Raw genomic sequence first — 27821 nt, forward strand, 5'->3', positions numbered from 1 at the left:
TATTGTTGGCATATGTTTGAAATTTTTAAATATTAAATTGTTAGATAGAGGATTACTACAAAGCGGATAAAATAAAAAAAAAAAATAAAGAGAGTTGCCACCTATTTAAATTCTTAATTTAATAAATTTGGAAAGTTAACGAATTATTTGAAAATTTTAAGCCAAAGCATTTTTTTATTGATCGTTACTATAATTTTCCGAAAAATTTCAGTGTTGCCACCTGTTCTAAATTTTTTTATATAGACTTTTTAGATAGGGGATTCCTACAAACTGAGGCGGATAAAATTAAAGAAATTTTTAATAAGCATAGTGTAATAATGTTGCCACCTATTTAAAATTTATATTTAATAAATGTGAAAAATTAACGAATTACATACATGTGTGTATGTATGTATGTATCAGTATTGGTACCAAACAAAACATTTCACGGTAAATATAATTCAGGTTGCCACCTGTTTGAAAAATACTATGCTGCCTTCTCTATAAAACTTTAAGTATTTTAATGTAAAAAATTTTAAAATAGAGAATAACAGAAAACTACAGAAAAGGTAGTAAAAATTTTGGAAGTGTTACCATCTTTTTTTTAATTTTGAATACAAAATTATAACCTTAAACAATGTGATAGGTTGTTCAATAAGTTTTGTCGTTAGATAAGAGTCGGCGTTTTTTAAACAATCTTGTAAAGTGGAAAAAACTAAACAAAAAATGTCCAGGGTTGCCAACTGTTTAAATTTTTATTTAATAAGCCTAAAAAGATAAACGTATTATGTTTACAATACTGATATCAAACAAATTAGTTTACAGTTGAAAAAAAAATTGAGTAAGGTTGCCACCTGTTTGAAAATGTTTATACCGCTCTGCCTAATAATTTTTGAGTATAAAAAAAATACTTGGTCGCTCCCGCTTTTTCTAATATTTTTAAGTATAAGGTAAAAAGTATTTGGGGATATTGCCACCTGTTTGAAATTTTGTATCCAGAGATTACGTACTTTCATGTGATTGCTCCTGGACTCCAATTTTTAAGTGATCATCTTTACTTTCATAGCGCATGACATTACCAATGCAAATATTTCCTATTGGGTTCAGAATTTTACATATGTACATACATTCAAGTGGATATACTATACAAACATTCACACATAGAATTATGTCGGCAGCATGTTATGTGTTAATTACCCATTAACATGACCATAATTATGGTCAAAAACAATTATTTTAACAAGGTATATTGGCAGGCATGCACACACACCCACGCATTTTCATATGTGTACTTATATGAATATATACAAATGTATGTATATGCACATGTTATGTACAGTTGTAATAATTACAAAAGTGTTTTTTTGAAAATTCGTCTTTGAAGTGGCTAAAGTGTGGGTGAGCCTCTCTAAGTGTGTATTGAGTCACGAAAAATCATTTTTATGTAAAAATATAAAAATAAATGCAAATATATACATACATACTTATGTATGAATGTATATATGAACATATGCTAAATATGTGATTGTAAGCTACTTTTGCGTAATTGACGAAAATTGCATTTATTTTTATGGCTAATAAAATTTTAACATTGCATTTGGCATCCGACAGAAATAATTGAGATTTTCCACGCAGTTTTGTAATTCGAGGTTAAACGCGAAAATTAGCGATTTTCTAATGGATTTTGTTGAAATTTCAAAAATTAAAATTTTTTCGATTTCAAAAATCATTTGGCGTGTTAATGAAATAATATTTGGTTAAATACATATGTATGTTCATACTTGTATATTACTTATTGTCGTTGTTTGAATTGTCGAACTAAATATTATATTGACAGATCACGTGGTTCTTTGTTTGAAACGTTAGATTGGTTCATGACATTTACTTTTTGAAGATAATTTCATTTTACTTCTAATGTTGACCGCGGCTGCGTCTTAGGTGGTCCATTCGGAAAGTCCAATTTTGGGCAACTTTTTCGAGCATTTCGGCCGGAATAGCCCGAATTTCTTCGGAAATGTTGTCTTCCAAAGCTGGAATAGTTGCTGGCTTATTTCTGTAGACTTTAGACTTGACGTAGCCCCACAAAAAATAGTCTAAAGGCGTTAAATCGCATGATCTTGGTAGCCAACTTACGGGTCCATTTCTTGAGATGAATTGTTCTCCGAAGTTTTCCCTCAAAATGGCCATAGAATCGCGAGCTGTGTGGCATGTAGCGCCATCTTGTTGAAACCACATGTCAACCAAGTTCAGTTCTTCCATTTTTGGCAACAAAAAGTTTGTTAGCATCTTGGTTGACATGTGGTTTCAACAAGATGGCGCTACATGCCACACAGCTCGCGATTCTATGGCCATTTTGAGGGAAAACTTCGGAGAACAATTCATCTCAAGAAATGGACCCGTAAGTTGGCCACCAAGATCATGCGATTTAACGCCTTTAGACTATTTTTTGTGGGGCTACGTCAAGTCTAAAGTCTACAGAAATAAACCAGCAACTATTCCAGTTTTCGAGAGAAAGATTCTGCGAAAGCGATGAGCTCTACGAGATATAGAAGTACAACGATATTGACATACTTCAGCGAATTAAGATACAGCGTCTATCTTGGCTAGGTCACGTCATTCGAATGAATGAAAACACTCCAACTTTTAGATTATTCGAGGTAGTATCTGACGAGGGAAAGAGAGGAAGACCTCCACTCCATTGGGAAGAACAGGTGAAGAAGGATCTGACTACATTAGGAATCTCCAATTGGCGCCAAACAGCGGAAGGGAAGAATGACTGAACGAGAATTCCATGGCTCTTATTAATATTCTCTGCGAATTATGGCAATTTTGTTGCAAAACGAATAACGGAAGTGTAGTCACTTTAAACTAATTAATGTAAAAGTATTCCATTCAACCAAAGCTTTCCGCATGCTTTATATAAAACATAACATAAATTAAATATACATATGTATGTATAACTACATACAACGGTATAATTAAAACACACTTAAGTTTTTTTGGAAATTTATGTCTATCGATTCGAAATTTGTATTTGTTTTTGGTGTAACGGTACATTAGCGCTGTGGGCAGTTTCGTTATGATGCCGAAGAACTCATAAATCTAATTTATGGCCGCAATTATGTGCACATGTGTGCATTGGTACATATGTATGTGTGTATAATTTTGGATATGGTTGTATCGGGTATATATGTTTGTTGAGTATCGGTTATGTTGTTGATGATTCGAAGGGGTCGCATTGACTGAGTGGCAGTTCTAATGTCCATAATGGCATGTGTCATTGATTTTTACCGACTGAATCGACGAGTGATGAGGTGTGTTTAGTTAGAATTTGTTAAGTCGAAGTGTTTAAAATTAAAAGTTTCCAATATTTATGGAAATTTTAGACAAAAATGTGCTAAAATTTTCGATTTTATTTTATATGAATTTTTTTATAATCAGATAGAAGGTGAATTTTAGAAGGAGGTTTGTGTAGTATTAAGATGGGTCAATATTTGTTATTATTGTTAAAAGGCACCCTTTATTGATATTTCAAAATAATCGGAAAATGCGATCTGCGAATATAAAATAAAAATTATAATAACAAGGTAAATGCAAGCATGAAAATCATTTGAAAAAAAGCTATTTAATGTACGAAGAAAGCATGTACAATGTAGGGTAAATATTTCGGAGAAAAGAGTTTAAATTTTATTTATTTCAAATTTCAAGTTCTTTATTAGATATGTCAAGACCACGATTGAAGGGTCAAAGGTTATAAAAAATTGTTTTTTCATACTCAAATCTGAGATTTTGTTTAATTATCTCACATAAAGGATCAGTTGATAGCTCTTTCGCGTCTTCAAGCCCTTGCTTGAATAGTTAAAATTCATGGAAAATTGTACTTTCTTAAACAAATAAAAAAATTTGTTGAATTATGCCATGCAAAGGATTGATTTATGGCTCATTCGCGTCTTCAAGCCCATGCTTGAATGGTCGAGAATTATAGAAAATTGTGTTCTCATTCTTATATCATAGAATTTGTTAAATTATCCCACAAAAGAATCGGTTGATAGCTCATTCGTGCCTTCAAGCCAATGCTTGAATGGTCGAAAGATATTAAAAATTGTTTTTTTTATACTCAAATCAGAGAATATGTTGATTTGTTTCACACAAAGAATCGGTTGATAGCTCTTTCGCGCCTTCAAGACCATGCTTGAATGGTTAAAAATTATAGAAAAATGAGAAAAAATTTTAAATTCCTGGAGAAGTGTTCCCCGGTCTTCAAACCTTCTGTTAGTTGCCGCATTCTTTCGTAGAATTTTAGGGCATTACCCCTGTTGGCCAGCTTGACAAGCTTTTCGCTGTTCTTTCCCTTATACCGACTTGCTGATGGCTGGTCTCAGAAGGAGTGCAATTCGAACAGAAAAACGTTCGGCTATCTGTTGTGATTGTAGCTTCTGGACGTCGAACCTTCCCTGTGTTTGTTGACGTGCGTTCTTTGCTGCACAGAGGCGGGTGCGTATCTTAGCTGCAACAAGATAGTGGTCCAAGTCAATGTTAGGACATCGGAGCGTCCGACGTTTAAAACACTGGAAACGTGTCTTCCGTCTATCACAACATAATCGAACTTGTTTGGTGGCTTTTAGATCCGGAGACAGCCAAGTAGCTTGTTGAATTTTCCTATATTGGAATCTAGTACCACAGATAACCATATTTCATGCCCCGGCGAAGTCGATCAGTCTCAACCCACTTTGGGGATGTTTTATCATGGGGGCTGCATTTACCGAACCTTCTTTGACCACCTTGGCGTTAAAGTCATAGGCGCGCTCCAAGCGCTCATAGAAGGTATCTTTCCCACCACGAAACTCACACCGAATTTGCGCTCCATCATATGGCCACTGTAGTAAATGCTACAAGGACCTACTCGCTCAGTCCTTGTCCCATCCATCGCACTTCTTGGACGGCGGTGATGTCAGCCTTTGTTCTTACGAGTTTATCAACCAGCTGGGCAGCGGAACCTTATCAATTAAGGGAGTGCGTTTGCAACGATTGTCATAAAAAGAGGTGTTTTTCATCCGAGGCTGCTTTCTTCTTTTAATTGGTGGTGTTTTTTACGTTGCGGGTCCCAAACACAGCACATAATCCTGAGGATCGCCTTCAAATGAATGTTTTTTTGGCTACCCAGAGTATACTTGGTCTAAAACCGCTAGCCGTGAGCTGCTTGAGCCATGTGTAAAAGAATCGTTTCTGGCCACTCCCGAGTGGATGGCGTCCAGAGAGCTTTTCTCACTCACATGAAGTTCTACACATGACTAAATTCTCTAGTTATTTAAAGTACTCTGCTTTAAGCTTCTGTTTCTGAGTATTTTATAGATTGATAAGGTTATGAACTTTTCCATTGACATAAAAAATTGTCAAAAATAAAATTTTGTTTTCAAAAATTATATCCATTTTTATATACATACAGGTACAAACTTAATGTTTAGCATACATATCTTAAAGATACTTCATCGCAAAGATTTGATAGGCGTACATCGCAAAATTTATGATATGTCATGTCCAGTGATGCCAAGAGACCAACCAGAGATCGCACACATAAAGATATGATAAAATAAATTTAAACAAAATAGTTTTATTTTTATAACGCGCGATACACAAATTTATAAAAAATGCCACCCACGCAAAAGAGGGGGGTACTAGGCAGCAATATGTAATGCCAGTCATGCTATGTGATGCTATGCTGCGCTAAGTAATCTCGGGCATGCGATGACAATCAATTTGGCAAACACTTCTGCTGTAAGTATGTATTTGTGTGTGTGTTGTTGTAAGCATCCGGCGGATGTCTCGTCAGTGACACTCGATTTTTATATGCACACTCACCGCATTTATACGCATATGACAAAATATTTTATATACATATGTATATACTTATTTATATATCAATTTGTGTGTGTGTGTTTATGTGAAAAGCGCATTTTCATAAATCCACGGCATATATTATAATTTTATTCGCTTTGAAATCAGGCAAATAGGCTTTGTGGCTAAAAGAGATTTGTCTACACACATATACATACACGCATTTTCGTGCAACTGTAGTAATTTATATCTAAGAAGTATGCTGGATCCTCGATACGCACGCTTGGCACATAAATTTTCTGCAATGTCTGACGAATGAATGGGCTAAGCACACACACACATACATAAAACATATTTACGTAGTAATGTATGGATGTTTGTAAATATGTATGGATGTCTGTTTGTATATAAAAGTATATATGTATGTTTCGATTTGCTCACAGAAAGTTAATCACTTCTGCTTTGAAGTGCAGCAGCGTGTGGATTTATGAAGTTTTTCTATCGAAATGTATTGCCAACTACTCAGTTGCCTTGGATCACCAGGCTTAATCCGGTTTGCTCGTTTTCATAAAAAGAACTCCCACCAGGCCTTCTAATACATATGTACACTCTTATATACATATATACATGCATACATACACATATACATACATACATATGCACATAGTTAGCTACTTATGTGGTAGCCAGCGCCAATATCAATTTCACTTGCCAAAAAGCGAGTGTCTTTTTGCCAGTCCATTGAACCACATTAAGTTGTCTGCCAAGCAAATGTTTCATATCGCCGTTTCGGTTGTTGTCAATGCAACTCTGTGTTTACACCAAATGTGCCTTCGTCTTTATGCTTTTCTACTAGACTGCCACAGCTTGCTCGTCAATTATTTGGACATTTTGGCCTGTCTTCTGATTTCTTATAAATATCAGACACGCATACACTACATAATATATACATACATATGTGTATATATATACTCCAAAACATGTGATTCCCCGCATATTTTGTCATTTATCGAATTTATTTTTAAGCTGAAACAACAAGTAGTGACATTAGGCATTTAAGAACCAAGTAATTAAGTATGTTTCTTATTTTTCTCAAAACTCTTCAGACTCGCTGGCCGTCTTTCTATGAAGGTCTTTATCAGCGCAGACATATTTTATGTTCTTTGCTGACAATTCAAATGTTTATGTACGAGTATATAGGTCAGAGAGGAAAAAACATTTTTGTGGTATTTCGAGTATTTTTACAGCTATGTATATTTTAAAGAAATACAAATGATTCAGCCGATTTTCGTAGGATTATTGAAAAATGGACTTAGAGGCCATACTGAAAATTCGATTTGAAAATATTGGAGAAAGTTATAATCGCCAGAGTTGTCTTTCATTGTCTATTCCGAAAATTTCTATATTACTTCTTCTTTTTATTTATTGGTGTAGACACCACTTACGCGGTTATAGCCAAGTTACCCACCAGTTCTTCTTCGTTATCGTTGTTTGGCACCAATTGGAGATTCCGAGCGAAGCCAGGTCCTTCTCCACCTGGTCTTTCCAACGTAGTGGAGGTCTTCGTCTTCCTCTGATTTCCCCGGCGGGTCGAATACTCTCAGAGCTGCAATGTTTTCGCACAGCTCTGTCTCTTAATTCGCAGAACTATGTCAATTTCGTCATATATCTCATACAGATCATCGTTCCATCGAGTCCGATAGTCGCCGTTGCCAATATGCAAATGATTTATGGTCCAATCTTCCGCAGAGCCTTTCTTTCAAAAACTCGTAATGCCGACTCATCAGTTGTTGTCATCGTCCAAGCCTCTCCCTCAAATAGCAGGACGGGAATTATGAGTGACATATAGAGTTTGGTTTTTGTTCGTCGAGAGAGGACTTTACTTCTCAATTGCCTACTCAGTCTGAAGTAGCACCTGTTGGCAAGAGTTATCCTGCGATGGACTACGGGGCTGACGTCTTTCTTGGTGTTGGGAAGGTTTCAAGGGAGCCTTATATCAAAGAGAAAGCAAGGAAGGCATTGACGCTGAAGAGCAGCCGATGGCAAAAGGGAGGGTCTCTCCCCGAAAGTCGTCGTTTGACTTTACAATACCATAGTCCATTGTGTTTATGGCGTTTTTGCGTGCTAGCGGCATTCATCAGCAGGTGTGTCCACTAAGGTCCATACCAACCACGGCACTTAATGCCAGAAACTCTCTTTCAACTGCTATACTTGTATAAATAGATCGTTATTAGACGAAGACAAACGTAAGAGCTCAAAATAGCTCCCATGACAACAGCATCCTATACTACCGTTCATAATTTCATGCCGCGGCATTTATTGAAGAACTTGAAATATCTTAATTATGTCCATGAAGAGAGAATTTCACTTTTGCTCGACTACATCATGAAGGCTAGGACTTCATCAGAGGTGAATGGATTTATTGCAAGAACAAATATAAGGGTTGTCAAAAAAGTCTTGCGGTATTTTTATTGAAATTGAAATGAATTTTTGATGACTCATGCCCAGCTCTTGACCGATGCTACGGCTGCTACTATGCCGGTCTCTTTCGACCAGTTCAGCGATTTTATCGCAATTTTCGACGACAGGCCTTCCGGAGCGTGGCGCATCTTCGACCACCTCTACACCAGAACGAAAACGTTGAAACCATCGTTGTGCGGTGGAAATGGAAACTGTATCGGGTCCATAAACTGCACAAATTTTATTGGCGGCTTGAGATGCATTTTTGCCTTTATCGTAGTAGTACTGTAAAATATGCCGTATTTTCTCTTCATTTTGCTCCATGTTTGCGACGCTATAACTCACGAACGACTTAAAAGAAACGACAATCAATCAAACACGTGTTAGCGCGTGAAATGAGCTTTCCAAAAAGATATAGCATGCCCCGATGCGACGAATAAAACTAGAACTACGCGCTTTCAGCGCCAACTAGCGAAAATACCGCAACACTTTTTTGACAACCTAATATGTTGTCCACAAACATGTTGCTGACAACATGTTGCCAGTGACTACAGCTGTTCGGTATTTCCTGCGCAACATACACATATCCAACTCAGTCTCTCTCTCATGTACTGATGGGCATGCTAGAGGAAAAGCCAGCAAAGAGTGGCAAAGCTTAAAGACGCTGGCAGCATGCCATAAAATGCCGCTGAAAACAACGAGAAAACAATTGAATAGTTGCCGGCATTCATGAAGTAACCCAATGAACAATTAGCTATGAATGGGGTAAATTTTGATGGACAGACATAAGTAATGGGTTGTGCATCTTGAGTTCTTGCCGTACGACCCGGTCAATAAAAAGTATGCGAAAGTTATGCGCAAATTGGCACGTAGTAATCTAAAATGCGTAGATTTATGGAAGAACAAAAATTGGATTTTGCACTATGATAATGCTCCTCCTCACGTATCGTTAATATTTGGCCAAAAACAGCTCATTAAAGGTGCCAAGTCTCCCGTATGAGGAAGAAGAGCACTAAAATGTGGCAGCAGCGGTGGCATTCCTCATCTACCGGCGCTGGAGCCACACACTTGTGCCGAAAAACCACTCGTCGATAGACAGACGACATGTAATTCCATCTGGCCGAAATACTTAGTGGACATGGGTGGTTTAGAAACTACTTTTATAGATTCCACAATGACATTAGTTCGAATTGAACATTTATTATTTTATTGCCCTCGCTTTTCAAATACAAGTGAAAAACTAAAATCCAAACTCGGTGGTAGTCTTACAGTAGATAATTCAACGAAACTCATGTGTAAGTCGCCTGAGATATGGAAAGCTGTTAACGAAGCGTCAGCATTCATCATGACAAAACTGAGATTTTTTCAACATATTAGAATAGATTAATAGAAAATACTTTAATGTCCTGTCCCTCCCACGAGGTAATTCTTAACCGGTGGTTCCGTGGAAGAGTCTTGAGTTGGGAATAGGCTAGTTTTAGCGAATTAAAGTTCCGCACTCCGGCTTTCAATGCTACCCCCTACTATAAAAACAAAAAAACTCTCTCCAGACCTGACCCGCTGTGACCTTTTTTTGTACCCAACGACCTGAAAAGTCTCATGAAAGGATGACGCTACGCTACGATTGAGGAGATAAAAACTGCAACGAAAGAGGAGCCAAACTAGATTACAACGAATGACCACTTTTAAGTGCTTTGAACATTGAAAAAAGCAAGATCTTAACAAAAGACTTTTCAAGTGCTTTGAGGATTGGAAAAAAAGCTGGCAGAAGTGTAATATATCTGGGGATGATTACTTTAAAGGGAGGTTGAAGCCATGCGTAGAAGTTCACGCAAGTGAGGAAAGTTTTCTGAGCGCCATTCTTTAGGGAGTGACAAGAAATGATTCTTTTACATATGGCTCAAGCAGCTCATGACTTCCGACCTTAGACCTAGTATCCGCTGGATAGCCAAAAAACATCCGTTCGAAGACGTGCTAAAGTGAGAAAGCGAAATAACCTTCTCCAGGGTTGAGCGCTGAGTTTGAAAACACCCTCAATGAAAAGTAGGAAAAAGCCAATAAAGAACAAGACGATTACTTTGAAGATCACAAAGATATTCATAAATCCATACACACTTTCTTACATAGAAATAAAGCGTTTTTCATTCTCGAGTTGGCTAGCAAACGCGACTATTTTTCTAGAAATCGAATTTTCGAAGTTCCGATAGTCTCTTCAATAATGCTCACTGGGTATAAATGCGTCGTGCAAAGCAGCGCAGCCAGCGGCTAAGTTGCACGAGGCGCACAAAGTTCGCGGCGACAGCAGACGAGCGCACACAGCAACAGTTGGAAAATACACGAGTGTGTACGTGTATGCTGACGCGGCAAAGGGAAGCGCTGCAGTCACGGTGCTATGTGCAGAGAGCCACTGCTGTATGCGCTCTGATGGGCGCGTGTGCCGCGTCGCTGTCGGCGCAGCGATGGCTACGGAAGGCAAAGCGCTGCAGCACAGATTCATTCTGAAGTTGTGTCTCGTGGTGCACGGTCGAGTTTGTGGCAACGTCTGCAATCGGTGGCGATAATTAAATGTTACTTGTGACATACATACATACATGCCAGTAGCATATATCGGTGTATGTGTGTGCGATATATTTTTTAATTTAACGCGTGAATTGACGATCAAACCAATCGAAGGCGCGCTGCAAGGTGATGCGTGTGTACTAAATCTATTGAAATTTATGAGCACAACAAACTAACACACACCCACGCATACAAGTGAACGCGTATTGATGGATGCGCCTGCGAAAGTGCAAGTGTTTGTGCGATTTGTGTTACCGTTTGGCGAATTGAAATGAAATTTCGCAGCAACATTTCGGCCGCCAATTGACAGTGTGTGTGTGTGGGTTTGGGCGCCCCGTAAAATCACCGCAAAACTTGGCAAAAACCGAATTTTATTTTATGCCTAATGTAGTAAATGGGTGAAACTCACATGCATATGCGGCCAAAGCCATCAATGTATTAGTGCGCATATACTATAACTGTATGTGTGTGCGTGTGTGTGTGTGAAGTGTCTGGTGTGTTTTCGCGTTCGAGGAAACTGCGCGCTCACTTTTCACTCTACCCCACTTTCGGCGCGCTGTTGTTGCTATTGCTGTTGTTTTTGCCTTTTTTCGTGCTTCATCTATAATTGCTGTTTTGGCTACGCAATTCTCCACAACATTTATTTTACTTACGGCAAGTAGTTTATGCGCGTTGCTGTTGTTGTTGGCGTTGAAGTGATTTCGTTTTGGAGGTCTGCGCGCGCTTGTAGCCGCCGCGCGGCAGTCGGTCGGCCACACCGCCCATTCACCCAACCGTCGGCGCGTCCGTTGCGCCGTTCAAGTTTAAAAATAGTTTTCGAAAACTCGCGTCGTATACGCACGAGCCAAGGGGAAAATCTTGTGAAAACTTGTGTATAACGTAGCAGTGGAAGAAGAAGCAGCAGAACGTGTGACGAGAAAAGCACTTTATGTCTACAGTTTCTCGGATTCTTGATTTTTTACTACTTCGTGTTAGTTTCCACGCGTTTTTGTTGTTGTTTTGTGTTTTGAGTTCTGAATTTTGTCAACGCGTACGCGTCGCGGCGTCTTCAAGACGCGCGGCAGTGACGATTTTTCAATCTCCGTGCTTTTTTCGTGCATTCATTGTGTATGCTTTGCAGGTCTTGAGCGTTTCCCCTCTACGCGCTCGCACAACTGTGAAATTTCAAATCAATTTTGAAATAGTTTCTGTATAAAACAACACACAACCGAAACATAAATTCGTATAAGAGTGTAGTGCGTGCGTGTGCGCCATGTTTGCCGTGCGCTGAGTGGCAGTTTTCCGGTGCTCTAGAAGAATTGTGCAGAAAAAAGAAGAAATATTGAATAATAATATCGCGCAAAATGAAACTTTGGAAGGCAAAGAAGCCGATTAGTTGCGTGCCCGGCAAATCGGCCGCGCTGAAGAATGAGGATAAACTGGATGGTGGCAATAACAGCGGTGGCATACCATTAACGCCGATTGTTTCGGGTGAGTTGTGTCTAGTTTGGATTGAAAGTGAGACTTTACAATGTCATGTAATTTCTCGTAATGGCAATATAATATTGATAATTCGATCAGTAACTGGAAAATTTAAATTTCAATAAATCTACTCCCTTCTCAGATTGCTAAGCAATCATTATTTTATGCAAACCCAATAAGCCGATCAAGCTGAAGAGAATAATTGCCACACAATTTGATAATATAACCGAAATTATCTATTCTCTATCTATAATATTTTGTTTCCAATGTGATTGATAACAGTTTGATTATAAGCAACACCATAAACGACTTGAGATTGCTTATCATGAAGGCACGATGTGAAAATGAGAAAAATCCCTTAAAAAGCTTGCTACTTCATACAAAACGGTATTTCTTACAACTTTAAGAACGAATGTTGTAAAATTAAGTAGGGAATATGGTATGACAGTAAAGCTTACTATATGTACATATAGTATGTATGTATAGTACACCAATACAAAAAGGGGGTATTGGGTATGATACTCTCCCAAACTATTTAACTCATTTAGGACTGATTTTTCGTAGTACATAAACCACCTTAAAATCGGAAAATGATAGTTACGCAATAATAAAAGATTGACGAAAAACCTATGTCATCTATGTACTGCCCACATGTGTATTTATGGGCAAAAATTAGTAAGCCTTTTTTTTCAAATCTCGCGCGAAAAACCTATTCGTCGAAATATTTTATTTTTTACGTTGATATGACCGTCAGGGACCTCTGAGCCAAATATCACAACAAAATAATCATTAGTGTTTGGTAAACGCTTGTCTTTCTGAAGTACATAAAGTGCATTCGGCGAATTTTACGATGAGTGATATTATATAACAGACAAGTTCCATTCAATTTTGTGTGGGGAATCCAATTTTTGATGCCGGAATGTTCAGAATGTTGGAAAAGGCCTTTGGGGATAATTATTTTTCGCGAGTAAGAATTTGAATTGATTGGTGCAAATTATTCCAAGCGGGTCGATAACGCGTTGACGAAGAACCGCGTGAACGGCGGCCATCAACATCAACAGATGATCAACAATTCAATAAAATAAAGGAATTGGTGCTGGAGAATCGACGATTAACAGTCAAAGATCTTACTGGCAACGTTGGAATATCAGAAGGATCAGTGTGAACCATTTTGAAAGATTATTTTTGCCTAAGAAAGTGAAAACACGATTGGTTCCAAAATCACACAATTTTTTTTTCGAAAAAACAGCATCGCGTTAACATCTATGGAACAATGCTTTCCGCCAGCTAGGATGCCATGAAACGTATTATTATTACAGGCGATGAGTCTTGGATGTATGCTTACGACCCAGCAACAGACGATCAATCGGTCGGATGTCGAGGCAAAGGTGAGCCGAAGCCGAATAAAATAAAATCAATGTTATGTTAACAGAGAAAGGAATTATAGGCCGACAACTCTTGGTTTTTGCACCACGATAACGCACCGTCGCTTACTGCATTAATTCTTCGTGAGTTTTCGCCAAATTGCCAACCAATATCGTGCTGGCACCACCGCATTCGCCTGATTTAGCTCCGTGCGACTTTTGGCTATTTAGTAAACTCAAGCAACCGCTCCTAAACGATATGCGCATTGAAGGCTATTGTTTCGAGGATTGGAAAAACGTTGATATTAATGTATTGTGGCCAAGGGGTGCTACTTTGAGGGGATTTTTAGAATTTTTAAATTATAAAAGGAATAAAGTGTTCTTCCAGTGTTCTAACTACAAATGGATGCAATTCGAAATATGTTAAATCAGCTTCATGTCATTCAGCCCAACTTATTGAGCATACATATTTAAGTTCTTACTTCTTAAGTTTGCTTTCGGACAAATTTTTCATTCTTTCGGCCAACAGAAAAAGTTGTGAAGAGTTAAATTATTCCAAATGCTTTCAGAACACCAGCGACCTCACAAACTGAATTAATAGCTTAATTCAAGCTCTGAGTTCCATAATGCCAAAAAGAGGTGTCGATATAAATTATCAAAGGTATGTTAGTTTTTATTTTAACCAAAGCTTCGTCAGTGGTTTCTGTAACGGGTGCGAGAGCTAAGAAATCCTTTCGAAGTTTTGATGATAAGTAAATATATCGAACTCAAATAGCAAGCTGATCAATCCCGGCAATACACAAGTATACCATCTCGTGGGATTTATTTAGGTTTTTCACTTGTGGTCAAATTCTGGTATATCTCGTTTTCAATATTTCATTTTTGTAGTATGCATTGCATTTTGATCAGAAGCTGTAAGATGTTAGCGCAAACGTTCGTCGACTTCAGCACGCTAATGTAGAATCTCTCAAAAATTTCAATAATAATTTAAATTCAGAATGGTTTTCTAAGTAACATCACTATTAAAAATATGTTGGAAAGAAATTTTTTTCTGTAAAAAGCGAAAAAAATTATGCACCCGCAAATCAATATCTATCTTCTCACAGCCTTATAAATGATATCTGTCTCGCGTAATAGTCAATGTGTGAGCTATACTTAGATATACTAACATAACAAAAACTTCTGCAATCGCTCATAAATTAATCTAATTATGGATACTGAATATCTAGATATCATCTCACTTTAAAAAGAGCGCAATCAAGCGAGTATCCTTTATATCCACTTGAATCAGAGAAGGTTCCAAAATTATCAGAATTCATATAAAGTGAGTCAATTAGCGCAGGATTTTTTTATATTATACTATTTTCTGTCTTAGCAAAAACATATAAGTTTTTTATAAAGTACCTATGGGAGATGTCTTTAGTAATTACACTTAAATTCTGGTTTCCTGGAGAATTTTTGGTAGAAAACTGTTTTTAAATGATAGAGGAAAATCATTGAAAAGAAAATTATTGTGTGCTTTAAAGAGCTGGTGTAAGGGTATGAAGGTATATAGGACATAGTATTGAACCGGGTTTAACAATTTTTTGCCAATACTACATGCAGTTAAAAGACCGTAGACCAATAAAATGCTCCCAAGGTTTCATCAAGGTTCATCACATAACTTCCCCAATCATACGGAGTCAAGTTGTCACTCAATTTTATCCTTTTCAGACACAAATATATTCTGTTATCAGTAAAACTCATTTCTCTCATTTTCATTCTTTAAATTACGTATATTGGGGTTAAAGGAAGTATGCATGTTATTATCAGGAAGGACTTTTCTCTGAATTACAATTATATATCTCACACATTGACCGCTATTTTTGGAAAAAGTCAAATATAGGTACTGGGGTCCAAATATTCAGTATCTAGGGGCTTGAACAGCTTTTGTTGGATTTTCACACTGTGACATAGGAATGTTATAGTAATACTATGTACCGAATTTGGTTGAAATCGGATATGTGATTTCACCTAAAAGAGCGGGTTGCCCTGCCTATTTTTGCAATTTTGACCCTAGCACCTAAATAATTGTCTAATACCATCTCGGTGGTGAAATTTAATGTCTCTAAATATTTTGGTTATTGATTTATCGCGCTTTAAGTACTTTTTATTAAAGCGGTGAATTTGGTAGCACTCTCCAAATGGGTAGGCAATATACGTGAAAATATGGTACGTGATATGGCCGACATTGCGCCCATGTTATCGGTGCTCGGTTATGATCCCTATGCGAATCCGCCGGATTCTGGTAAAGGCCAACCCGAAACTATGGGAAAATAAGGCGAGAAACGAGCTGCATCTGGTCGAGCATCAAGTACCCAAGGAGCCCAAATCGCAGGACGTGAACAACAACAATAACAACATCAACAGCATCGGTATATGAAGAGTGAGTGGAGTTTTGAACGATCCGATTTCATACATTTTCACACTGTTGCTAGGAGTTCTTTTAAGAATTCCCCGAGTAGATTCGGCTTTGTAGCTTTGGCGATCTAGGATGTACATTAAACCTATAAGTGGGCGGGGCTATGCCCACTTTTGCAAAATTTTAGGGAACAGGGGACCCTAGCTACTGCGATCCCGAATTACAGTTCTATATCTTATTTTAGTGCTTAGTTCTGGTACTTGTTGTTTTTCCTTTGATGCCATTTTGTAGGCGTGGCAGTGGTCCGATTATGCCCAGCTATGAATTCCGTCTTACCTTTGTGTACCAAGTTTCATTACGGTATCTCAATTTTTACTCAAGTTTAGGTTGCACGGACAGACAGGCAGTCACTTAGATTGTATATACATAACCCTATATCTATCACGATTAGTTTTAGTTGCTGCATACAACCGTTAGGTGAACGAAATTATTATACTCGGTAGCAAAATAATTCTATAATATTTGCGATTAAAAGAGTCACGCTCGATTTTGAAAACACTAAAACTTAGTGTGTCGTTTTAGGGTTAATTTGACTAAGTCATTACTCGAAATAATTGCTTTGCGTCTCATTGCTTTCTAATTATAAAAAAAAAATAAAAACACAAAGCATTCTAAATACCGGTCTTAACTGCTTTAGTCTACAATAGCTCTTTTTTATAAAAACACTAGCTGCTAATACGAGCTGCTTCGCTTCAAAGTACATTGAACCTGGTCGGTTCGAAACCACGTCCCTCAAATGTAGAAAGTACTCCCCCAAAAAAGTGTTCTTTTGTAATCCAATATTCAAAACAAAATGTGCATTGACCCAGTACCTCTATGTACATACATACATATATATGTATGCTTGTAGTGCACTACACCAAACCCTTTGTCAATATAGTACATATGCACATTCATCGATAGACAGTCGCTTGTAATCATAAATCACGCTTCATCCGAACACAGCGCGCACCTTTCAGCGATCGCCGTTTATTTGTTTTGATTTGACTGTTAGTGGCTGAAATTTCACTGACTGACACCCCCGAAAAGCGGAGTTTCAGATGACACCGCCAGCGCTTACATGCATGAGTTTGTATGTATGTATGTACAAGGTGACGTGTAAGGGGGTGTGTAATTTTAATAAAAATGCGTTCATGTTGCACTTCAAAATTAAGTCGTGTCTCTAAATTTAAGTATGTGCGTGTATATGTGCATGTATTTATCACAATCTGTCAATCCTTGTCTTGTCATAGGCACTGTTGTTGTTGTTGCAGGGTTTTTTTTTGGTTTTTGTGGATTCACAGTTGTCATTATTGAAGTGAATGAGCAAACAAGCGACATCTGGCCTCCGCCAACAGCATTTATTGCTGGCCACTTGCAATAACTGGCATTCCCGCTCATGTGTGAGTGCGTGTGTGGGTGGTGTGCTGCCAACAACAATGTAGCAGTTATGTTCAAACGCGTGCATAAAAGCAAATAAGCGCTCAGCTGCCGTAGTCAGACGCGTTTTTATGCTTTTTATAGCATGCAATAAATATGCTTAGTGTGATAAATATCGCATGCGATATATATATTTTTTCAATTTTAAAGGCAACGCATTTTCCAATGGCGCTTTTCATTTTTTTGTGTGTTTATGGAAGTTCAGCAGATCGATCGCTTGCTTTCCATGCGTTTTGGCGCTTTCCGCTTGAATTGTTTTTGTAGCAACATATGTATAAATATACATATGTATGTATATACATACATATGTATGTACATATTTAACAAACTGCGTCGTATTTTTATATGATTTTTCCCCACAACTTTGTTGTTTTTTGTCAATTATTCTGCTATTCTGCTACAAATTGAGGCATTCGAAGTCAGCTTTTGCTGATCGCGGCGATCGCGATCGTGATCTCTTTGTTCTATGCCATAAAGCCAATATTCGATTTTCCCCAATTACTTAGGCGCTCAGCAAGCGGGCTTGTGTGTCGCTTGCCGCGCGCTCGTTCAGCTAACATTTGATGTTGCTGTTGTTGTTGTTGTGGTCGGTAGCTTAATTGCAAATGGTTTGCCGCCTCCGCGTTCGATTTGTATCTGGTAAATGTCATCGATTTGTTTTTGTTGTTGCTCTGTGTGTGCCCATTTGGCCATTTACTTGGGTTATCTGCCTTTGTCCGCCCATTTAGTGCGTTCGAAGCTGAATTTTTATGAAATAATTGTGGGAAATTCTTGAATGGCTTTACAAAGTCTTTTTCCGAGAAGTTTTATTGGATATTGGATATTATTGCTTCATTTCGAGGGCGCTTCGAACACATGCTTATGGATAAAAGTGCGAGGTTTCTATGAATTATGGCGAGTTTTATCGGTACTTAGGGTAATCATATAATTGTAGTGATTGTAATGCGATATTTGGTGTGTGGCTTGATGTTGTTCTGGAAGTTGAAAAAGTCGTAGGATTCAAAATTTGTGGGACGCCATCCAGGAATGCGGCATAAATGGAAAGAGCCGCTCGATCGAACATCTTTCGGATCGTAAATTTTGTACAAATCTTACCCTATACAAATCCAACTCTAACTACTATTAAACTCCTAAGTGTCTTAACCTCCCAAACGAGAGAAAGTCGAGAAGGAAGTGTTTAGTTGGTTCCATTTTATCTTCTTCCATGCTGCTTCTGTAGATGGCGTCTGGTAAGATAACAGCATGGTCACCAATAGGACAATGGCATGCTAAAAGCCCCACAACTAGGGAAACGCTAGCCTTATAGTGGGCAAAAATATCACTAGATCTCCTGTGATCGATCTTGGGCCATGAGGATTTTGACCGGGCATCGCATGTACCGATAGTGGCTCAGCGCAGGCCCAGCTTCCGCGAAGCCCAGCTATAAAGTAGTAAAAAACAAGAGGAGCACAAATCCGCCCCATTCTACCGATAGCGGTTCTAGGGACCCTTCCCTTGCTAGCTCATCAGTTTTGCGACTCCGCTGTGGCCTGGCACCTATATCATTCTTATCACAAAGACACTCGATGCTATTGATAGCGAGGTCAGGCATTCCGCCACCATTCATGAACGCACTGTTAATGAGTTCAAGGCTAGTATCGCCGCTCTGCTAACTGAGTGAATAGATACTTCTCTAAAGGAGGCTGCACTATGGAACAGTAGATCTGCCTCTACCTTAATGGCTGCAACATCGGCTTAGAAGTCACTGCAATAGTCAGGAAGTCAGGAAACTGGAGTTGATAGTGAGCTTCTGATAGGAAATCCTTCTACCAAATCTTTCTACCAAAGAAATTAGTTCAAGAACTAGAGCTGATTCTGAAAAAAAGATAATGAAAATGTGAAGAATATTTCAATTAAGTATTGATTTGCTTGTATTGGGACAAAATAGGCTTAGTTATTAGAAGTCCTTATTTGTGGTACAAGTTATAGCTCGTGTAACTGTTAAGGCTGGGTGCCCAGTATTGTATGTTCTACCTCTGAAACCTAACGCTTTTGTAAGCTTAATCCTTTACAACCTTCCATAGAGAAAAAGTCGAGGACAACCAATCAGAAAACTGAGTTGACCGATTAATATCTCCGAGTTCTATAACCTATATGAAGTTCTATAACGAAATCGATAAATCGTTTCTAAATGAAAGATCATCCGGTTTCCTACTTTTTTGTCCAGAAAAGTCGTGAATTGCGGCTCGCTTGACTACAATATGATATACCCAACTTTCAATACTTTCTAAAAAATATGAATTACAGATGCCAGCGTTACAAACTTCTCATCTAACTAACATTCCTAAAGGAAGCGGGAACGATGATTATTGTGAAACATAACTAGATGATTGATTTCGACCTTTTCTAGCATTCAGCTTCTAACCTACTTATGTCTGTGGGTCTTCGACGTTAGTTAAATTTCTGGTTTTATGAGGCCATATCAGTCAACATTTTCAACAAGTATGGTAAATTGTCAATGTCGCCTGAGAGGAAATTGCTTCTTGTATATTTTTAACAGAGCTTTGGCTCTCCAAAACTCATGGAAGATATTTAGTAAGACTTTTCGTCACTTCGCTTGTATCTTATTCTTTTAGGTTTTAAGTGGAAAAGACACTGGGTTTAACTAATTACTTCGGAATCCTTACTTTGCGTTGATAAATAAAATTTTAGGAAAATTGCTTTAAGAAAAAAGTGCTGGAGTTCAACACCTCTGAGCAGCCTTTGTAAAGTGCTGTAAAACGGCTCAAATTAAATTTCTTGGGTACATTTGAGACGATGTCAAAAATTAATGAGCTGCCGCTGGGAGTCTTCGATAGAAAAGTGCTTCGCAAGTTTTTTTGGGCCTTAAGTGTTGGTGAAAACTATCATATCCGGACGAACATGGAACAGTAATATCTATCATGACATTGGCATTGTCCAACGAATGAACATCCAGCACGTGCTCTGCTTTGATCATGTTGTGAGGATGAGTATTGACACGGTAGCGAAAAAGGTTTTCGTCCCAGAGTCGTTGGTAAAAAATTTAGAGGAAGACCTTGTCTCCGGTGGAGTAACCAAGTAGAAGAAGCAATGATGAATCTTGGTACACAATACTGGCGAAGACCGCGCGGATTTCAGAGCCTCCTTGGAGCCGAAACCCTATAGAAGTTAAGACTAAGGAAAAGAAGAAAACGACAATTCTTGTACTTGGCGAAAGCCTTGCAGTGTAAAGACATTGTGAGTACATTAAGTTGAGGTTTCGGGAGCAAATTTTTAGTGTTGAGAATGGATTAAAGAACGGAGTATCCATTATATAGAAATATCAGAACCCTAAAAGGATATTCCAAAGAAATAATAAATGTATGTTTTAATAATGATTTTCATTCCATAATATTCGTCCAAGTATGGTAATTAAAGGCTCATGCAACTCCGACACAATTCGCCGAGCATAATTAGAATTCGATTTGCAATTAAAGTTCAACTAATTGTGCTTGTCATTCCATTTTGTGACAAAATTCTGGCACAGCAGCACATTCATGACGACTCACGGCATTGGGGATACTAGGGATGCCACAGTTGTTGGCATGCAACGCGCTTGCAACTGGGGCTCGTGCAGCTCCTGTTGCCGCCACTGCCACTGTCAACGCGCTTGCAATGCACTTCGCGGGTTCAATGCACAATCGTGTCATCGTCATTTTGATCGTTCGTTGCTCATGGCGCTGACGCTGTGCTGTTGCCGTTGCCGTCGTCGTCGTTGCCGTCATCGTCTGCAATCGCGTTAATTAACACGTGTCCACAATTCAAATTTGTATCAAGGAATATAAAAAGTAACAAAAAAAATCGGCATAAAGGCGCTTGGGATGTGTCGTGGTGGGTAGACGAGTCGAAGAGAGGCGCAACAAAAAGTAAACATGAATTTGTAATATCTACATATAAGCCTACATACATACATATATATGTTTATATGTATAAGTATGTCTGTGAAAACAAGTTTCTGTTTTCGAATTTAATCGCCCAACTTTGTTGCTGTTGCTTCCGAGCGTAGGAAAGACGGACGCGCACACTGCAAGGCAGCGCAAATTAATCCTACAAATTACATGAAAATCCAGCGCGGCATTATTTCATTATAAGTATATATATATGTACATACCGATGCATTCTTACATCTTTTTCGTGGCTGCTGGCTGCTTGCAGCGTTGCCGTTATTTTTAGCGAATGTTGAAATTGTGGAATTCGTCGCCTCATCCACCCTATTCGCAGCGCCATCGGCCTCTTCACAGTCATCACAATCATCAGCATCGTCAGCATTATCATCATAACTTTTTCTTTCGGCAAATCATAATCGTGGCATCTTTTGACGTTCTCTTTTCATATCTCGCGGTGAATTTTGTAGTCATTGCACTGTATATTGATGTACTCAGTTTTGTGTTGGATGAAATGGCAGACTGGTTCATAGGTAGTCTATTTTAAAGTGGACATATTTTTGACTATTTTGCAACTAGTTTCCCTCCTGTTTGAAACTAATGAAAATCCATTGTTAAACATCATAGATTAGTACACAGAATCTCGCTGCGACCGACCGCTTGCCAACCCATGAAAATCTTAAAGAAGGCATAAAATATTCCTAAAGACATCGGAAGTAGAAACCAACATATGGCCGGAACTAATTTCGAAATTGCCCTAAAACGATATAAATTCGTAAAAAATATAGTTGAAATACCAAATAACAGTACAATACGTCTCATATGATCCATCGTGTAACAGAAAAAGTGAAAAATCTTGAAATCCCGAAAGATTCCAGGCTTATAAAACAAATTATTTTAGACTTGATTTGGAAACTAGATTAGATTAGATTCATTGATGAGGAATGCACCGCGACCTTAGGTCTATTGTGCCCTCTCCCAAATCACATGGACTCACTTAGCCCCAGCACATTGATGAAGTCCAATATTCTCCACATTTGGAAACTATCTAAACGATCTGTGCTAGTGCTTATCTGAGAAATCTTACGCATATAAATAAACTCGAGTATAAGCAACTTACTCCTTAAGAATCCCAGAATAGGAGCTCTTAGTTTGTTTTCATTATTTAGTTTTATGCTCAGCTAGTGCCACTGAGAATACATTTTCGAAAACTAAAGGGTTCCTACTGAAAAAAGATAACGAAGCTGTTAGAAATTGTTGGAAAAAACTTCATCAAATCATGTTGGAATATAAAAATTACTTTCGAATACAAAATTTAATTTTTTCATAGTTCATTTTTTAGACGGGTATTTCAGGGGTAGATACGTATTTATGTAATTTATAAGACAATCTGAGGAAAATAAAGCGTATTTCGAAAAAGAAACATATTTTCGAACTGCATATAAAACTTTCGAAAAAAGAAAAGTATTTTCGAATTACTTAAAATATTTTCGAGTTATTTAAAATATTTTCGAAAAAAAAAGTATTTTCGAACTATTTGAAATATTTTCGAAAAAAGAAAAATATATTCGATTTAGTTAAATTATTTTCGAAAAAAAGGAAAATAATTTCAAATTACTTAAAATATTTTCGAAGAAATAAAAATAATTTCAAATTACTTAAAACTTTCGCAAAAAAGTATTTTCGAATTACTTAAAATTTTTGAATTATTGTATTTAAAATATTTTTGAATAATTTTTAATATCTTCGAAGACAAGAAAATATTTTCGATTCTCTAAATATATTTTCGAAAAAAAAAGTTTTTTAGAATTATTTTATATAATACTTTTTAATTTTTTAAAACATCTTCGAGAAAAGAAATACTGTTTACAAATTACTTTAAATACTTTCGAATTATTTAAAATATTTTCAAAAAAAAATTATTTTTGATTTAGATATGTAAAATATTTTCGAGAAACGCAAATTGTTTTCGAATTGCTGAAAAGATCTTCGAAGAAACGTTTTTTCGGATCACTTAAAATATTTTTGAAAAAGGAAAAGTATTTTCAAATTACTTAATAGATTTTCGAATTATTTAAAATATTTTCGAAAAAATAAAAATAATTTCAAATTACTTAAAATTTTCGAAGAAAAAGTATTTTCGAATTACTTAAAAATTTTGAATTATTTAAAATATTTTTGAATCATTTTAAGTATTTTCGAAAAAATAAAAATATTTTCGAATTAATTTAGATATTTTCGAAAAAAAGAAAAATATTTTCGAATTATTTAAAATATTTACGAAAAAAGAAAAATATTTTCGAATTATTTTAAATATTTTCGGAAAAAAAAGTATTTTCGAAAAAAGAAAAATATTTTCGAATTATTTAAATTGTGTTTGAAAAAACTAATATTCCACAAAAATTTACAAAATGTTTTTAATTTTTTTTTTAGCTATGGGTAAAGAAGATTTTCGACAAAATCTTGAAAAAACATAAGTCAGTTATTGTAGTTTCTGATTTTTGTTAGATTTTTCTGTAAACGCCGTAGTATTGGTAATGGTGATGACATTCAGGTTAGGAGTTTGCGTTGCCTTTGTAAAATTCCATAATATGCAGTAAAATCGTCATCATAACATACATAGGTCGAAATAAATAAAATAGTTGCACTGAATATTTTAGAGATCGTCGCTGAATATGCTTTAAATTAATATGTAGAAAAAAGTGACTAACAATTATTTACAAAAATTTTCGACCAAGTTTTGTCGAGGTTTTTTGTAGTTTAAATGCCAGGATGGGTTTTCCTTCAATCATCCAACGTTTTTATATTGATTAAGACAAAGCCAAGAGAAAAATCGCTAATTTCGATTCCTTTCTGCCTAAGTCCTTCTGATGTGGTACAGAAGAAAAAAATCATTTTCATAGAAGATTAAGGATCAATGGTATATGTCTCTGGTTTCAATTTAGTATTAATTGTTTGAGTATCGAATTTATCAAGGTTAAGCTCATTGATCAGACATGTTTTGCAAGAAGATCTGTTGATAGGCACTTCCATAGAAATATAAATAGTTTTCCAATAATACCAAAAAAGTAATTTCTCAATAAATCATGGAAAGCTTTCAACTTCGACGTGTGACAATCTTGCCTTAAATCATTGATGTCATCAGCTTAGAATTATAGAAATAAATGAAGTCACTACTAGCAAATGTGAGGGATGCATTGGAACAGCAAAATAATAAAATACAAAAAAAAAGTTTGAAAAAGAAAAAAGAAATCAGTTCAAAATAACACGAAACTTTCACAAGTTTTCCTGCGAGGGCTATGACTGCAACAGTGAGCCCCTCAAATACACACATGCAACAATATGCTGCAATGTCACACCGATGGCAACATGCTCACACACAGATGCACATATGCTCGTATATTTGTGTACAACAACAAGCAGCGTGGAATGTCATTTCCTTGCTGTAGCATGTTATGACACTTGTGTTGTTGTTGTTGTTGTTATTGCAACTCCTAGCTGCAGTTGGCAGGCGCAGTTCTCGCTGCCGTGTTAATTGTTGTTGTTGTTCAATATGTATACATGTCATTGTGTTTGTGTGTGTGTGTGTGTTAGGGGTGCAAAGTGTTTATTTGATTTTTATCGTTTGCTGCAGTCGCCAGCCGCATGTTGCCAACTCGATTCCTCCATTCAAGCAGACACCCTTTTCCTCCCCGCCCCATCAGTTGCGCGCACACACACGCGCGCAGATATTAATGCAACTTGAAATCTATAAGTACATCATCGTTGTAGTTATTGCCACTTTCATTGTTTGTTGTTGTTTTTACTGCGTCTTGTTGTCATTGCTGCTGCACAACAACAACACAATAATTGTTATTGTTCTCTTGAGTCGATGGTTTTGATAGCGCTGCGAGTTTGTTGTTTTTGTGCTGCAGTTGTTGTTGTAATTGTTTTTGTTGTTGTTGTTTTTCTTATGGGATTTTTGCTTCACTCTTAGAGACTGCTGTTTTTGTGTTCGTGTTGTTTTTATGTTAGTGTGGTTGTTGTTTTCATATCAGTGTTGTTTTTGTATTTTTGTTGTTATGCACATTTTTGCTTTATCCTTCTAGTTTCATGTTTTTATGTTCGTGTTTTTGTTGTCTTTATATTTGTGTTGTTGTTATTTGTATGCTAGTGTTGTTGTTGCATTTTTTGTTGTTATGCGCATGTTTATGCTTTATTTGCACCCAAAGGACGTTTTCTCCGCAAGCAGCCACTGAGTCCATGACTCCGTTGCCTTCGCCTTCAATTTTTATTTGCTTTGCTGTTGTTGTTTGTGTGTGTGTGTGCGTTTTGAAACTGCAAGCAGCTTAAACGCTGCTTATTGCTATTGTAAAATGCGTTTTTATTTATTTTTATGATGTGTGAAATTGTCGGCGAAGGTTTAAAGTAAATCTCCGAACTCTCTTGTTTATCCTAAAACAAATTGTAAAGTGTGGTGAGAGAATAAGAGCGTGTCATTAAATACTCTTGTATGAAGTTATATTTATGTATGTATGTAGACATGTGTATAGTCGGTAACGATTTTTATTGGATTCTTTCGTTGACATGTGGGATTTCTAAGAGACTGAAAGTTTAAGTATTCTCCCAAAGATTGGTATGAGAAGAAAAAAGTCTTCTAAGTTCAATATATTCTTCTTCTTTATTAGTGTAGACACCGGTTACGCGGTTGTAGCCGAGTTAACGGCAGCACTCTAGTCGTTCTTCACCCATTCGGACGCTGATTCTTAGTTCGCTGAACTACCGCAATGCCGTCGTATATCTCGTACTGCTTAACATATTGTCCTACTTAAAAATAAAAGATATGGAAACCGTTCTGACTACAGTGAGATCTATAAAGTGAGAATAAATCCATTTAATTACCCATCTGAAGTTATCTTATTTTCCCATATTTCTCGAAATTTGTAGATTACATCCCAAATAAATTTCACGGGCTTGACGGTTTTGAATTCAGCTAATTTCTCATACACTGTTGTGATGACGTTCTGGATCGGTTAAAACAAATGGTCATTGCGGTAGCGGTTATCTAAACCTCGTTTTTGTGGTAAGGTTCGGGTTGGTTGTCATCGAAGTCATCTAGCCAGGAAACGTGCTGTTTCCACGGCGTCGGACCATATGGAAAGGGGTGTTAGATGAGTGGACTTATTGCATGTTGGATAAGTAGAACTTTAATCTGATACACTACCCAGAAAATGGGTGAGACAACCAGCCGCTGGTTGAGCGTTGTCATGATGGAAAATTACTGACAAGCTCGTGTCAATTTGCTGATTTATTTGCGGTATCTTCTGATCGACTACAGATAATATTCGGCTTTGTCGTGGATTGGTTGGTGTCAAATATGAGTTTTTTCATTTTGGGTTGTCGTTCTTCTTCTCCTTATTGCGACGAAAATCTTCTTTTAACGTCTCCTGGCTTCATTTGATACTCAGTTTTCTTCATGGATTCAAAAGCCATCTTTTTTTAAAGGTTTTGAAATGGTTGCTTGAGTGGCACCCAAAGATTCTGCGAGCTCTTCTTATATTTGGCAACAATCTTCTATGAGTAATGCTGCCAGTTTCTCATGTTCAAAGTTTTCGGACCGCCTGTAATGTGTTAATTTTCCAAGCCAAGGTTTTAAATCAATAATATACGTAATCGGTTACGACGAACATACATAAAAGTGATACAAATTTTTGGTACTTTCCTAAGTATGTTGGTCATATATACCTGCAATGACATACAGGCGACTCGAAAGCGACTGCTGGGATTCGGGCTGGTATACTGGAAGCACGTACCAAAACTGTGAGTGCCCATAAGATAGATATGCGGGGATTGCAACACGGCCTTCGGTCTATTGTGCTCTCTCAATGTCCATGGGCAGGTTCCCAAGTATTTTTCATGCTGAAGTCTATGCCATTAGGAGTTGTTTAAAAATTATTCTAGAGAAAAACTATCACGGGAAACGAATTGTCATCCTTAGTCAAACGGCACCTCAAGCAATCTCGTCCGTTGAAATCAAACCCACAATTACACTGGAGTGCACAAGATTACTTAACAGAGTTGCCAAAGAAAATTACATCTTGCAACCATGGATCTCTGGGCATAAAGGCGTCATTGGAAATGAGCCAGGTGATCTTCGATGAAAGAAGATGCGGCAACCAGAAAGTGGAAAGCGTCAGTAGAAAACGCTACTGGTAACAAGCGCATGAGCTTCGACAGACGAGGGTGTTACTGCCTGTTTCTGGAGTTCGATACAAAGCGGTTCAAGAAACTTATTGTTCATCACAGAAACAAATTCATTCAGCTTGTGGGATTTTATACAGGTCACAGCAACCTACAGTGTTATCTACACATATTAGGGTA

At 37.2% G+C, this 27821-nt stretch overlaps 1 protein-coding gene across 3 annotated transcripts in view; it reads left to right on the plus strand.

The window, feature by feature from the left end:
- The first annotated feature begins 10796 nt into the window (after positions 1-10796).
- The window catches only part of LOC120775407 (glutamate receptor-interacting protein 1), a 68107-nt gene continuing 51082 nt past the window's right edge, over positions 10797-27821 (plus strand). Inside the window, exons 1-2 of one of the 3 annotated variants that reach the window (XM_040105571.1) lie at positions 10797-11803; positions 11954-12303. In XM_040105571.1, the coding sequence (XP_039961505.1) occupies positions 12177-12303 (127 nt within the window). In that variant the 5' untranslated portion in view covers positions 10797-11803; positions 11954-12176. Of the gene's footprint in view, positions 11804-11953; positions 12304-27821 lie in introns of those variants that run through there. The other 2 variants (XM_040105572.1, XM_040105573.1) reach the window with 2 other exon arrangements.

This window comes from Bactrocera tryoni, chromosome 4, assembly GCF_016617805.1.
Source record: "Bactrocera tryoni isolate S06 chromosome 4, CSIRO_BtryS06_freeze2, whole genome shotgun sequence".
In the NCBI taxonomy this organism is placed as follows: domain Eukaryota; kingdom Metazoa; phylum Arthropoda; class Insecta; order Diptera; family Tephritidae; genus Bactrocera; species Bactrocera tryoni.